The sequence below is a fragment of the Saccopteryx leptura genome, chromosome 12, assembly GCF_036850995.1.
Source record: "Saccopteryx leptura isolate mSacLep1 chromosome 12, mSacLep1_pri_phased_curated, whole genome shotgun sequence".
NCBI classification, from domain to species: Eukaryota; Metazoa; Chordata; class Mammalia; order Chiroptera; family Emballonuridae; genus Saccopteryx; species Saccopteryx leptura.
The window spans coordinates 56,628,388-56,643,615 of record NC_089514.1 but is presented as its reverse complement, the minus strand read 5'-3'; the positions used below and the strand labels follow the sequence as shown (position 1 = coordinate 56,643,615).

The window sequence follows — 15,228 nt, the reverse complement described above, 5'->3', positions numbered from 1 at the left end:
ATTACCTTGAGGATAATCAATAGGTCTCTACCTCCCCTCTGTCTGGGAACACGTGAATCAACTCTTCCCAAGGAAAGGCCACAAAAATCTCAGATTTCCTTTCAGTTCATGGTGATAACCTAAAGCTCTTTCCTGTAATATCCTCTGAGCTCCTTGAGGGCAGACATTTTGTATCCCTAACATCTAGTCCTCTTCCTATATAACACAGTGGGTGCTTAATAATTATTTGCATTATCAATGGTTATTCCAAAAAACATTCAGTCTAGTAAATGCGAGGCTTCCAGCAAGCTCTCACTCAGCCAGTGAGCCAGCGCGGGGCCTGCTGTCTGCCTTCCCCAGGGCTTGCCGCCTCAGCCACACCTGGGAAAGCAGTGTGTTGATGTTTGTGCTGTAATTTTTTTTAAATAATCCTGTCCCTGTAGCCTTAAAGCTTATCTGAAGTCCTGGACTTTTCCACTCAAATGAGAGAAGACACAAAAGCAACTGTATTCTTCCTGACAGATACTCAGTGTCAACTTCCTATTATTTTTTGCAGCAATGGCTGGTCTGCCTCCTATTTCCTTTGCTTTAAAAATAATCTTAGTTCTTTTCATCTTTATTCCCTTCAACAGCGACGTTCCCCCATCTCATTCCAGTAGCCTTCCGAAAGCTTTCTCTGTAACAGTGAAAACATTGGGAGAAATTGAGTTTCTTATTTCTCTTTTTCCCCAATAAAGAAGAGCAATTTCTTTTAATAGGCTACATTTTAAATCATCTGTATTATATTTATAGGGGAGACATTGACTAATAAAATCATACAGATTTCAAGTGTACAACTCTGATACATGATCTGTATACTGCATCGTGTGCCCACCACCCAGAGTCGAGTCTCCTTCTTACCATATATTTGATCCTCTTTGCCCTCTACTACTCTCTGAACCTCTTTCAGTCTATTAACCCCCATACTGTAGTCTGTGTCTATGAGTTTTTGTTTGTTCATTTGTTACTTTAAGTTATATATCCCACTTATTTTGCTTAGCATAATACACTCAAGATCCATGTTGTAGTAAATGGTAGTATAATGGGCTACATTTTGAATGTGTCATATAACAAACACCAGCAGTGATATATCTGAGTTAAAATTTTGATTTATTATCTAATATGACTTGTTTCTAATATCTTTGGCATATATATATTATATATATGCAAAAGATTTTCATAAAACATGATCTTATGTCTTATTATTAGTGTTTGTGTTATTTATTTCTGCTGGCCTTTTTCTTATCATTTAGCCTATGTTATCCTGAGAACATTTAGTTTCTGTCAGTTCTAGCTTGTCCATAATTCGCATGGCAAGGTCATCTATTCAGCACCCAGGTCAGATGTCCCCTTAGGAAGGTCTATGTGGTTTCTTCGCAAGAATCACAGCTAACTCTTTTAGTAATATTGCAATCATGTGTTTTCTTCTATTTTGGATTGTCTGTCTCATCTTCTGGATTTGAAAAGCATCCTTTGGTGTAGTCGTGCTGTTTTATATCTGACACCATTATTTACATGTAAAATCCTAATTACAAGTGGCAGGTACATAAATTAAATTGACTTTCAGAACTTTTCATTCAGGATGTGTAAGATCCCAAAAGCTTACTGGAATTTTAATGAGTTGATTTTGTTTTAATATTTTTCCTCCATAGGAAAAAGAAGACCATTTTGAATCTGTTCAACTGAAATCCTCAAGATCTCCAAATATATGAAAAGATGGTGCTGTTGCCTTCAGACTAATAAACAAAGAAAGCAGCTCTCTAGTTTTTGCAGGACCATAGTGTAGAGCCCGTCCTGGTACCTGGCACGTTGGAGAAGTGACAGAGGAAGGCTATGCTGCTGAAAAGGGAAGAGATTGAAATGTTTGATTGCCTTATCACATGGTCAAGTATCTTGCCAAAAATAGGAAAGCAAAAGGTTAGGGTCTCAACTGAAGATGACGCTCAACTCAGGAAGAGATTTATCTGTATATACACATAACTGAAAACCAAGGTTAAGCCCACCAGTGCACTGTTGATGCATGCCATATAATTAATGGGTAACTTTTATACTTTATTACTTCTACATAAAAAGTATGCTTTGGAGGGCAGATGTCATCCTATACAATGTGATCCCATTTTTTTCATTTCTTTGTTTATATTTTGGGGAAGATTTGAAAAAAATTAAAGGTATAGTTATTTTTCCCATTATTTTTGTGATAACACCTTAAAACATCTTTCCCCCCCTTTTTTTCTTTTTAAATTAAAAATGGTGAATAAAGAAAGACAATAAAGTTTTCTTTTTTCCATAGGGTATCTTTCTTGATTTCAGAAGCCTAAATAAGCAGTGATTTTTTTTTTTTAAGGAAGTCAGTGCTTGGATTATCTAAATTTATAATCACCTTTGAAATTCCATTCTAGTTGGAACTGGTAAGATGAGCTTGACTAGAAGTGTTGAAGGAATTCAAAAAAGAAAGGCAAGGAGAAACCTTGACTTTCTAGTAATACAAATAAGTGGCACTATCATAGAAGTCAAATGACTTAAAACAGTTTATATAATGCTTGGGGCATGGTTTAAAATGAGTGAGAAAGCTTGCTTATCAAATTACCTTGAAAAATCATGAAGAGGAAAGTGGGAGGACTTATGTATGAGAACAGATAACTGTACAGAGATATTGGAATAATTCTGTGGTTTCCAGAAAGTGGCAGTGGAATATTTGTCCTATGTTAAACATCAAACATTACCTGGTTATTATTCTGCTACAAGACTTAGAGGATTATGATTTACACAGAAGTTTTTCTTTTCAAGCCAATAAAGCAAGAATTTACTTTTGGAAAATTGCTTATAACTGTATTTGTAAGAAGAATGTGATTGTTCCATAGCAGTTATGACATAAGTGTTGTTCTTACTAAAAATGATTCAGATAATTGTGATTTTCCATTGACAGAGTACTAGCGTTAGCACATCTTAAATGTTATTTGTTGAAAGAAGTTGAATGACATTGGATTTGACCCTAATTGTGTAGACCCTAATTGTTTTAGAATTGAGAAAAGGGGGAGTTTCCTGGCCATTGACAATCCAAGATGTTCTGGTTTGTTTTCATTTACTAGTAATCTTTATAGATCTTAATCCACATTTTCAAAATGATTGGTAGTTGACTGAGAGAAGCGGGGCATGTGGGCAGGGTTTGTTGAATGTTTTCCCATGAGGTATGATTTATAACGATTGATTAATCAGGTTATGTCTTTATTTTTGTGAAAACTGGGAGGGCAATAAATAAATAATTGTGTTTTATATGGCTGGTGGGTAAAATACTGGACAATGCTGTTCTTGTTGAATGAATGTGCATTTTGCGTATATTGCTACTATTGGATTCCTGAGTATATTGCCATTATTGTTGGTTGTAAGATTCAGGGAGGTCATCGCTTAGTATCCACCTTTTTCATATTTAATTTTTAAAAATTTTATTACAAAGAAGAAATTATTTTTGCATTGCTCATTTTTATCTTGCTAACAGTGCTGATGAGCCCTTTCCCATTTTGGTCAAAATTTAAACGAAAGAATGAAAATACATTGAAATGCACCCTTTTAGAAGAACTGGCAAAGTTGTACAGATGGACAGAGTCAGGACGTTTCTGCACAGTCACCTGTCACTCTTCATCTTTGCCTGTGCTCAGCATGCATGTTCCAAGCCATAGAGATAATTGGGATTTTCTCCCAGGTAACTTCTTCTTCTCCTGTCACTGGACTAAATCTCTGACTTGTCAAAAATGCCTTAAATTTTAATGAACTCTGAAAATGTAGTTGGTATTGAAGAATTTATTGATTTCTAATTTTAGTGTCAGCTTAGTCCCATCTTTGGAATGGAGCTGCCTTTTTCCTTTGGATCCCAGTGATTGTCATTTTATTCCAAGCACTAAAGAAGTATGACAGAAAGAGTATTATGAGGAAAACATTCAACCCATCCTGGTTATAAAATCCACTTTAGTTTTTGGTCTTGCCTTTGCAAAGCTCAGTGAAATGGTGAAAGGCATAAACAAATTAATCATGTTTCTATGACTTTTAATTAACATTTGTTGTTTCTCCACTTCAGCCCCCCCCCCTCAAGTGGTAGAAGAAGTTATTTGTTATTTTTCTAAAAGGCACAGTTTTGAAGCTTAAATACTTCATTAAGTCAACTGTTCTCTATAATATCTCTTAGCATTCTGTCAAAACATATTTAAATCAGTTTTCCACTGGATGAGACCATGTCTTTTATGGATAAATTATATCATGCCATTGAATAATTTTTAGCAATTTGATATATATTGACTTGATTTAAAAGACTGAATTTTATTCTCATTGACTTTTCCCCTCTTTGGTTACTAGCAATACATTTTTTTCCAGGATTAAAATGTCTCATAGTACTTTTGTGAAGACTTTTGTCATTATTTTTTTCCCTAGGAGAAAAGGTGGTTTAAATGGTTATGTAGAAGAATTGCTTGGGTCCAGTCATTTACCGGCTAAGGTCTCCAGGTTTCCAGGTGGTGGGTCGTGATTGACTGTGGTTTTCAAGATGAACATGATCAACTGTTTATGGTCCTCTATTAATAGAGCTACTTCCTGTGGCTCATGGTCATTCCTCCTGGGAATGGTGCAGATAATTTCTCTCTTCCTCATGAAAGTAAATGTCCTGGGAGTTAGGGTGGGAGAATGATTTCATTGGCAAGTTTAAAGTCAGTGTGTTGCTCACATTTATCTTTTCACATAAAAGATATGTATAGTAGATCTTCAGAGAACTTAAAATACCCTCACATCTATTTTATAGTAGCAAATATTTTCTCAGACTTACAGACCCAAATTATAAATTAAGATTTCCCTTAAGGAAAAGTTCCAAGGGAGTAAAGTTTAAAAAAAAATAAAAATACCTCAACACTTGACTCCCCCTTGGATGTTAAAATGCAGTTCAAAGTAACTGGCCAGAGATTATACTCTGCTGGATTTATTTTAGTTTAGTATTTTCAGATGTGTTCATTTTAGGATCATAAATGAAGGATGTAAAACTTTTATTATGGATATGAATAATTGGAATTCAACTGGTATTACTATTGCAATTGTCTTGATCAGAAGCCAGCAAAGTTTTTTTGTTAAGGGTCAAATATAAATGTTTTTGGCTTTGCAGAACACGTGGTCTCTATTGCAACCCCTCATTGCCATTGTAGTGTGGAACTGGCCACAGACAACATGGTAGCAAATGGGTGTGGCTGCATGCCAGCAAAGGTGTTTATGTCACCTGGATTTTAAGTTTTATGTAAATGTCACTTGTCATGAACTATCATTTCCCTCTTGATTTTTCTCCCCAACTATTTAAAAAAGGAGAGGCTTTGTTAGTTTAGGATTTGACCTGCGGGCTCTGGTTTGCTGACCCCCTAGTTTGGTTCAGTGTAACCCACAGTGAAACTGGTCAGAATAATCTGCACAGGGTCTTTGCCCTTTAGGAGCTACTGCCTTAAGAATTTCTCAAGTCTTTAAAGATATTCAAGAAGAAAGTAACCTATCATCCTTCCTTTGTGATTCAAGCATTAGTGAAAGACAAAGCCAGGCACTCAGATTCCGAGTTCCCCTTAAAGTTCTTGGACTTGGTTATGGTTATTGGTTAGTAACTGATAAAACCACAACAAATGAACTGGTTCAAAGTACACCAGCCAGATTAATTTAAAAGCCTTTTCTCATTGGAGTTTATGTAAAATTTCTGGCTAAGATAACTGGATTAGGAGATGATACTCAAATTTGTATACAGATTCTTTTACAGTAAGCATATGGAAGTAGAGGATATTGACCCACAAAGTAGCTTCAGTGTAGATCCTTGAGCCCCTGACCTGGAGAAGCAATTTTCATCTGTTCAGGCAGTGCACACTTCAGTCCACACATTTACCATATCTTATTTCAGGATTGACTACAGTGCAAGAGACATTTAGGATTCCCTTAATGATTGGTGAGTCAAGAAGGAGATCTCCAACTTACTTGAACAAAATGTCCCAGTAAGGCTTTCAATTTGCTGTATTTTTCTCATCTTATTTATAATTTTTGGAAGAAGAGCTTTGTCTAAAAGAGCTTGTAGATATTGGTAAATAGGTTTGGAGAGGGAGGGGCAAGATTTCCTTGATCTCAGATGGCTGATGTTTGACTACCAGGGTTAAATAAATGAGTGGACCAGTGGGTATTATGTAAATCTAAAATTTCTGTCACATAACAGGAGTAATAAGTGCCTTATGGACGGGAGTGGGCCTTTGTTATTAGTGCTGGGGTGGTTATAATCGCACTGGTGTTCCATCGACCTTGGTGCCTCTCTTTTCTTGGGTGCTCCATGCTTACAGCCCTTTGCTGATGAGCCCTGAGGCCCAAGGCTATCATGGCAGACAAGTGGGGAGAGAGGAGCTAACCAAGAGAAAGCATGGAGAGAAGACCGAAAAGGAACGCTGCCTGAATTACCTCCTTTCTCAGCCTCTCTTTTTAATCTGTCCTCTGCAGTCTGCAAGCCAGCTTGCCTAACAGCTTGAAAATGAGACCTTTTTATTTTACCTTAATAAACCTGAATGGGCAAGAGAATCTATTCATATTTAAACTAGAGAAGACACAGCATTTCAGAAACTGTAAACACTTGGAAAACCAATGATAATCCACCATATCATTTGGTTCTGATGTGTTTTTTAATGAGTGGTCTACATCATTCTGCTTGAGTTCCTTGAACAAGATGGATCAGCTCAACCAGTTTTATACTTTGGAAGGGTGAAATGTTGTTACTGGAATAAAAAAAAATCCCAAACCTATTTGTTTGAAATGGCTTATGTAAAAAAGATTGTATAGCAGCTATTTTCCATACGTACTCTGAATATTTTTTAAAATGTTATTTCTAGGGATTGCCTGTTAGGTGATGCATTTTGAAATTGGAAATAAGGCTTGTGGCCAGGAAGGAGAAAATGACAGATGTCAGTTAATGCATTTTCAGTGGATAGGCAGGGTGTAAAATACAGTGGCTGTAGATCAAAACCCCGCTATCAGAAATGATTTTCTCAAGATACACCCACACTCTAATTGACTTGTTTAAAAAACAATCCATGATCAATTTGACTGTTTTAGGCATGAACTGTGTCTCTAAACAACCCATCTGATATTGCTTTCTGCAGACTGTCACATTCCATTGGGGAGTGACTTTATTTTCTCTCCCATCAGCCTTTATCTTGAGCAGATGCTCATTCTGAGCACACGTACTGAGCACTCCTGCCAGCTTCAGTCACAGCACAATCCTTTATTTTTGCCATCTAGTGCTATTGAATCTATTATCCAGTCTACTCTACCCACTCCTGAAAATCCAGGGTTTTATTTGGATATGAGCATTTAGGGTCTGGTGAGTACTGTTGTCTTTGAGCAGCTGGTGGGTTTTGGATGGATTGATTAGTTGTTGATTCAAATGCATTCAGGAGGAAAAAAAGAATTTCTAACATCTGACTCTACTTTATTTCCTTCAAGGCCAGTCCTGTTGGCTTTTGTGCACCTGCTCATTATTTCTGGATGTTTTGAAAATAGTATCAGCATGTCCTGATTAAACAGGCTCTGGTTATTAAGACTCTGGGTCCCTCATATTCTTGATTCTCCTCTTCCTCCCTCTCCCTGTCTTCCTCAGTCATAGTTCTCTCATTAGAATACTTCCCTGTTTTTATGCTCCTTAAGGGCAGGAACTACACCTTATTGATGTTTCTCTTTTTCATGGGCTGACGAGTGGCCCCCAAAAAGATATGTCAACATCCTATCCCTGGAACATGGGAATTAACATCATTTTGAAAAAGAGCCTTTACAGATGAAATTAGGATTTTGAGATGCAGTCAACCTGGATTATCCAGGTGAGCCCTAAATCTAGCGACAAGTGTCCTTGTTAGAGACAAATGGAGGAGGAGACGGACACAGAAGGCCCTGTGAAGATGAAGGCTGAGATTTGATGTGGCCACAAGCCAAGGAAGCTGGCAATCACCAGCAGCTAGAAGAGGCATACATTGAATCCTCCCTAAGAGCGTCTGAGGGGTAGGGATACTGCCAATACTTGGATTTTGGACTTCTGGCCTCCAGGATTGTGAGAGAATAAATTTATGTTGGTTGAAGCCTCTCAGTTTGTGGTAAGTTGTTGTTACTCAGCTACAGGAAGCTAAGTCATGCTGTATCTGTGTTCCCTGGCTCAGAACCTAACAGGCAGTTAGTTTCTTAGTAAAATTTTCTACATTAATAAATGATTTGTGGCTAAAAGGCTAATAAGGAGACTATTGTTAAGAACAAACCAGTTTTAGCTTATCCATATTTTCCCCGTTCACTATTTAATTTAGTAAAATTTTCAAGAGTGACAAGCCTGTGTGCCTAAGCATTGTTACCAGGACTTTGAAAAAGCATCGGAAAATATTACATCCTGCATTTTTATTGCCTTACTCAGTGATGAATGGTGATTTTCCAATGAAGTGACAGGATGTTTTCCCCTCTCCTTCCTACTAATTAAGGTTGTTTTTGAAAATAAGAGCTATTGAAATATCTCTGCATTCAGAATATAGGAACCCCTTCCTTTTGCCTCAGAGCCCTATCTGGGCAAATTCTGGGCTGCCATATAGATGTGGCTTAAAGAAACCAATATGTGCATTGTCATCTGAAATGGCCTGATAGTTACAATATCATCAGTCAATTTCTAGTCATAGCCATGGAGAAGTCCAGATTTGCTCACAACTCTCTAGGGTGACAGTTTGTGTTAAATATATATATATATAAAATATATATATATATATGAAGAGAAGCAGTTAGAGAGTTCCAACGTTAAAAGCAGAAATGGTCTGAAGTCAACGTATTCAAGTTACCTGAAGTGATTCAAAAAGAACAAACCATTATCCGCCATGCTGGAAAACCTTGATGGTTTTATTCTCAATAGTTTTACATTAATACATATGCTTTTTATTTTGTGCTGAGAAAAACAATCTGTTACACATAATGTAACTTTAATATACAACATAGAAACTCATCCTAAATTAGTTACAACAAGAACCTACAAAAACTTTATAGGAAAAAAAGTTACCTAGTATTGCCACCATATTTTTTAGTAGACAGACCCTGTCAGACCCTGTCACCAATGCTCAGCTCTGTAAACAACGGTTATTCCCATGTTCTGGGGAATTGTTAATAACGGGCACTAAAATCAGCCTATAAAGTTCTAGCACATCACTATATACTGTACAGTCCTCAAAAATAATTTATTGTACTGTTTCTAAAAAAGGGGTCTAGGGTTGTTCTTTTGCTCTTTCCATATTCTGAGCCGCACACGAGCACTTGTGTCTAACCATCTAAAAACACGAGAACTGAACTGCACTTCACAATCACAGAGAGGAGGTGGTGGAGTCGAGAACTTCCCGCCCATTGCACACCGTTGGGACATACATGCTTGCAGAGGCTGGAAAACAAAGCAGAGCAGAGAAGTCCATGTTAGACAAGTGGGCAGCATAGGTGATAGCACCATAATACCAGATACTGGTTAAAATTAATTTGAAAACTCATTTTAACTTGGCTTTGGAAAATGCTAAGTCATTTAACACTATAGTAGGTCAACTTTCTAAACATGTTTTGTTCCCAATAAGTTTGCATCCTGGTACCTACCTCCACTAATGAAACACCTCGAAGAGAGTTTATAAATATAATCATTGTTGAAAGAAGTCATGTGTGGGTTGAAGATTAGCTTTGGTAATCTATACACTGGTTGAAATACAATGTGCAAAATTTAAAGCTTACTGCAATTTTCTTAAGGATTTTTAAATTTATTACTATTTTCAATTCCTTAATTAATATTGTTCTATTTAGGCAGGGATGGCTCTTATGTGATCCCACAAGTCATCTGTGAACTCCACTGCCTCAGAGAATGGTTTGATATGTTCTCATTGTTGAAGTGGATAACCTCAGTGAAAACTCTAGCAAGGGCAGGTGTACTGAGAACGCCCATTTCATAATAGTTCTCAAAAAGGAAGACACTGCAAAGGAACACTGTGCTTGTTAATAACAATAGCGCCAACAGTGTCAGGGTGTGAGTATAATATCTATATAATGTAGTCTTACTTTTTTGGCTCATAGTGTTCCTAGATAACAATTTATAACTCTCGTTGTTCTGAGGTTTGGTTTTCACAAGAAATCTAGATATAGCTAAGTTATATCTATTTCACCTTTAATGATTTTTTCCCCTGAATTAGGGCAAAAACAAGGAGCCCCATTCTCCATAGGATGAAAACTATGTAGCCACGAGAATCAGAGATAATTCTACGTTACCTTTTATAGCTGTTTATGTTCTATCCCCTGGCCTGTCCATCTGGACATGCTCTTCCCAGAAGGACCTACCCCTCTGACCACAGTCCAGGTCACACTTACCACTGAGCTGCCCCATTCCTTACGGGCATATCTCTCAGTTAATAATCAGACAACTAGTTTCATGGTAAAGTGTTCATGCCTAATAGTGGAAATATTTTTGCTCCATAAAATTGCATTTTTTCATAAGAATTTCTTTAGACATGAAGGAGAAACTAACTATAAAATTTGAGGTTACATGGCATTCAGTGGAGGCACATTAACCACATTTGGGGCACTGAGGTCTTTCAGCAGGCCCACCAGTGGGAGAACTACAGCCTCTCCATTTTGCATTGAATACTTGGCTAGGTGTGTAAGAAAATCTCTCAAGTCAAGTCGGTGTGGCTGCCTAAGGTTACAGCAGAGTCACATGATGTGCTAACTCTTTTAGAGATGTTTTTTCTTTTTATCATTTTCAGACCACTGAAAGCTTTAGTATCTTTGGGGGCAGGATGGCAAAAAATCTACACTTCCTGAAACTTCTACAGCAAAAACGTTTTAATACAGCGTGTCCCAGATAAATACTTGATGGAAAGTGATAGTGGTAATCATTCCAAATGTGAGGGCTTCACTTCACTCTTTGCAAACTTTCTTCATATACTTGATCTGATTCTGGTTTCATCAAAGTTAGGTAAATCCAAGGAAAGAACAAGGTAAAGTTAAGGTCAAACCACTTTTTGCTGGAAACATCATAGAGCACGTGGGCCATTTAATAAGGGTTCTTTTGCAGCTTCTTTGTATCCAACTGTCTACTCAGCGTCTCCATGTGGGTGTTTAATAGACGTTTCAGAATCAAGTGGCCAAAGCATAGTTGATTCCTTAACTTGTCCCTGTTCAGTTGTCCTTTCCTCAATGAACAATCTCACCACCCAGCCAGTCACCCAAACCAAAAGTCTACCTTCTAGGCCTCCTTCCCTCTTCGTCCCTCTCCCATGTCAAGCCTGTCGCCGGGCGCATTCAGCTCTGTCTCCATAGCCAGCTGCATCTAGCTCTGCATCCACACCCTGGGCCGACCCAGCATTGTCTTACTCTTGGTGACTTTACTTGTGGCACCACCGGTAGCTCTATTTTCACTTGACCTTCCCTGGAGTACATGCAGCAGTGAGAGTATTTTTAAATGTAAGTCATTTAAAAATGACAACACATCTCCCATGGCTTCCCTTTGTGCTCTCCTTATAAATCCCAGAGTGATCAGACCACGTGTCTCTGTTTTGGCCTAAATACATCCCCCCTACCCCCCCTCATATTTGACTTTTGTCTTCAAATACAACATATCTCAACTTCAGGCCTTTGCAGTAGCTGCTGCATCTGCCTGGAATATTTTGCCTTCTCTTAATCACAGGTCTAGTTTTTTGTCATCCATATTTGAAATGTCACCTTCTGAAGAAGGCTGTCATCAGGCCACCGAATCTAGAGTAGACAACTAGTTACTCAGTCACATTACCCAATTTTAAACTGATTTTTTTCTTGCTTTTTTTTTGGTTAGTATCCTATTTCTTATACTCTGGACTAGAGACTATGGAAGGGGCTCTGCTTATCTTTTTCATTATTTTATCACTTGCTGGTCACAGAATACACTCTCTGTAAACATTTTCCAGATGACTGTGTACATGGTTACATCTCCCAGAAGGTGGGAACCAAGGGAAGTTTCAAGAAGGAAATAATCATTTAACCTGAAGAAATGACCAGAAAATGTGAGGCTTGTGGGCAGCCTTGTTTGGGGACAGGTAGGCCTTTCTACTCCTTAAGCTACTGTGGCCTGGACCATCAACCACCCCCTTGCTAAGAGAACTGGCTCAGGCTACAAGCATCCCCTAGCAGGCATGCTGCCTTTGACATTTTGACTAATCTCTTCATCTTTTCCGGGATCAAGTTTTATTATTTCTGTGCAGGTTTTTCATTTTCAGGGATTGTAGAAGAATGATGTGTCTAGCAGAACTGGGGACTGGCATGCTAATCCTCCTCTCTGTCTACCTTGGACTCGTCCCATGTTCTCCCACCTGCATTTTAGAGACCATATCACAGAAACCTGCTGTGCTGTTCCCATTGTTCCCATATGACTATAGAATTTGATGCACTGCTGTCCTTAACTGTTCTTACCACCTGCTTGCTCACTGCAGTCTTAAAGTTGGGCATATATTGACTAATTAAGTAAGAAACACAGGGGTTACAAAGGTAGTTGCGTGGAAAATCCTCAAATTATAGTTTCAAATAATCTACTAGACATCCCATGGAAATCATTATGGGAATTCACAAAATAACTTTGAATCATCTACCTGCTTCATAGGGACATTAAAGGGAATGCCCTATGTTAGAATGTCTCTCTTTAAGAGGAGGTAATAACAATTCACGGTCTTGCAAGGACTAAGAACAGCAAAAACACCCTCAAGACTCTCACTGCAGTTATTTCTTCCCTAAGCACTTTTAGTGCATTGAAGGGAACTTTAACTTATATTTTCCTGTGTCTCTTCTTGTTTCATCTGTAGTTTTTGCTAGTGCATTTTATTTTATTATGTAAAAAAATTCTCATTTTTATACATGCTGCTGAATATAGTAGAGGAAATTACTGTTTTATGAGTTTAGTATCTTAATTACTTTGTCTTTCATAAATATTTTACATATGTCTCTCATATTAGCCCATCTGTTATTCCATAATGTAGTAAAATAATGCATAAGTGCAAAGCACTAACATTTTCATTTGTGTGTGTGTGATAAGCTTTCCTATTATTCTAATGAAAGTCTCATAAGATTTTTAATGGTGGCAAGTTTAGCCTGTTTTCTTAGATGTGGTTAAGCATAATTCTATAATCATTCTTTCTGTCAGAAACGAGGCTACAGGCTTATTTTTGGCTTTTCTGGGAGTAGGGGTAAGGAGAAGGCACTGGTTTACTCTAGGCTTGTAGGAATATGCTGTGAAGATTTGCAGAGTTAAACAATCAGAGACAATGAGGCACTCCCTAGGGAGAAACTTGAGCAGACAAGAGTCCAGGGGCCTCTCTGACCCGTACTGGAAACAGTGTGTGCTGGAAACAGCAAAACAGCAGGATAAGATTCAGTAACAGAAATGGTTAGGCTCTCAGAACAGAGATTAGGAGCCAGCATGTTTTTTGTTCCTTGTCCTTTACTTCATCCCCTGAAAACTTCTGTTGTCTGCTTCCTTGAGTTATTTGTACTGGCTAATAAATATCTGAGTAAGGCTGGGAACAGAATTTTAGTCTTTCTTTCTGCTGACGAAGCTGTTGCCTCCCCTTGGCCCTTGGAGCATTCCTTCTGGTCTCTGAGTAGTTCATTGTTGCCAAGACATAGGCTGATGTGGTGCTTTTATATTCAAAGTGAAAACTGAAGATAGCCAAAAAAGACCTCATAAGTTCCACAAATGGTCACAAAAGGGCAATTCACACCCATCAAAAAGCATACTTTGCAGCACAAACTTGGTGAAGCATTGGAGATCAATGCGGCCAAGTGACAGCTTTGTCTCTCACTGTGAAATCCATTTCTCTTCTGCCAGTAATGCTTGCGCTGGCCAGACTTTGGACAAAATGGCCTTGTTTTCTCAAGTAACTGGGCCCTCAATTGATGCCAAACATATTTATTTAAAAGATTCTTATGGATGCCAAGTGTGCTAGTCAATTTAGTGGCTGAGACTTAGTTCCTGAGAATCAGTGCCTTACTAAAACTATGCAATAGATCAGACGTGGTAAAGAAGAAAACAAACATTTAAATAGAACAGACATTCCAGTTTGTTCCCAGCTGTTCCATTTCCTTGCTCCCTGTGACCCCAAATAATTTTTCTCAGCATGTCGGCTTGTTTAGATACTTGAATGCTATCGTCATAGAATCCAATTTCCACCAACTGTTTGTTGCCTTGTCTTCCTGCTTCATTAGTAAACCTGTTTTCTAATTCATTACTTTAATTTTACTTGTGTTAGGCTCCCTTGGTCCTATTCTAAAAGTTCACCTGCTGATTAATTCATGTTGTCTGGGCAGATGATGACCCTGGTTTGGTAGCCTTGCTGTGTCAGAGATTTCTCAGTGGAAGATGAAATCCATTGTTAAGAAACGTGAGCTAGATTCTCAGGGCAGTGATCATAAACTGTCAACAGTAGATTTGAGAAGAAGTCATATTTCTTATGATGTGGGATAAAAATCTATAATTCAACTGGGGAGATAGAAATTATATGCCAAGACTTCTTTATTCTTTATTCAAGAAGTGATTTACTTCTTGTCAGACAAGATTTACAGAAAGAGGAGATATGACATGTACCCTTTTTATAACCAATAATGAGACTTAATTACCTTATCAATGAAATTTCATTGGTCTTCAATTAAATCCTCCAATCCATTGCTGCCACTTCACTGCCATGCTTTCATTCCAATCATTGTCTTTTATTTTCCCTCCCTCAAGAAGTACCAACCCACACTGGATTTAAGTAATTCATAACTGAAAGGGCTCAATAATTTTTTGTATTATTATATTTTGTATTCTTCTTGCCTCATTTTAGTTGCCCAGCATCTCTGGTTTCTCCTCTTTTATATCCAAATGTGTTTCAGGCAAGAATCAGAAACTCACTCACCCTGAGGCTCAAACACCTAATATGCTATGTGTGTGCTACTAGGTCTAAGGATCTAAGGATCAAAATCTGAAGCCAAAAGTGTTTATCTTTCGTAAAATGTCAGACATTAGTCCCTCTGTCTCATGGAGCTAATCTTGTTGGCTTCACCATCAAATTATGTATAGCATCTGAACAATATTAGCTTTCACCCTGATTTAAGCCACCAACATCTGGTGTATGTAACAGCTTCCTACCTGATGTCTTTGGCTAGTCCCTGTCTTAT

The 15,228-nt window shown here is 37.9% G+C and overlaps 2 protein-coding genes across 4 annotated transcripts in view; one reads left to right on the top strand and one right to left on the bottom strand.

Moving 5' to 3' along the window:
• Positions 1-4,314, top strand: part of ELAPOR2 (endosome-lysosome associated apoptosis and autophagy regulator family member 2) — a 251,001-nt gene extending 246,687 nt beyond the window's left edge. The window contains exon 22 of the mRNA XM_066354085.1: positions 1,671-4,314. Within this exon, the coding sequence (XP_066210182.1) occupies positions 1,671-1,730 (60 nt within the window). The 3' untranslated portion in view covers positions 1,731-4,314. The remainder of the gene's footprint in view (positions 1-1,670) is intronic.
• Positions 4,315-8,984: 4,670 nt separating this feature from the next.
• Positions 8,985-15,228, bottom strand: part of GRM3 (glutamate metabotropic receptor 3) — a 276,470-nt gene continuing 270,226 nt past the window's right edge. For all 3 annotated transcript variants that reach the window (XM_066354202.1, XM_066354201.1, XM_066354203.1), the window contains one exon: positions 8,985-9,454. In XM_066354202.1, the coding sequence (XP_066210299.1) occupies positions 9,381-9,454 (74 nt within the window). In that variant the 3' untranslated portion in view covers positions 8,985-9,380. The remainder of the gene's footprint in view (positions 9,455-15,228) is intronic.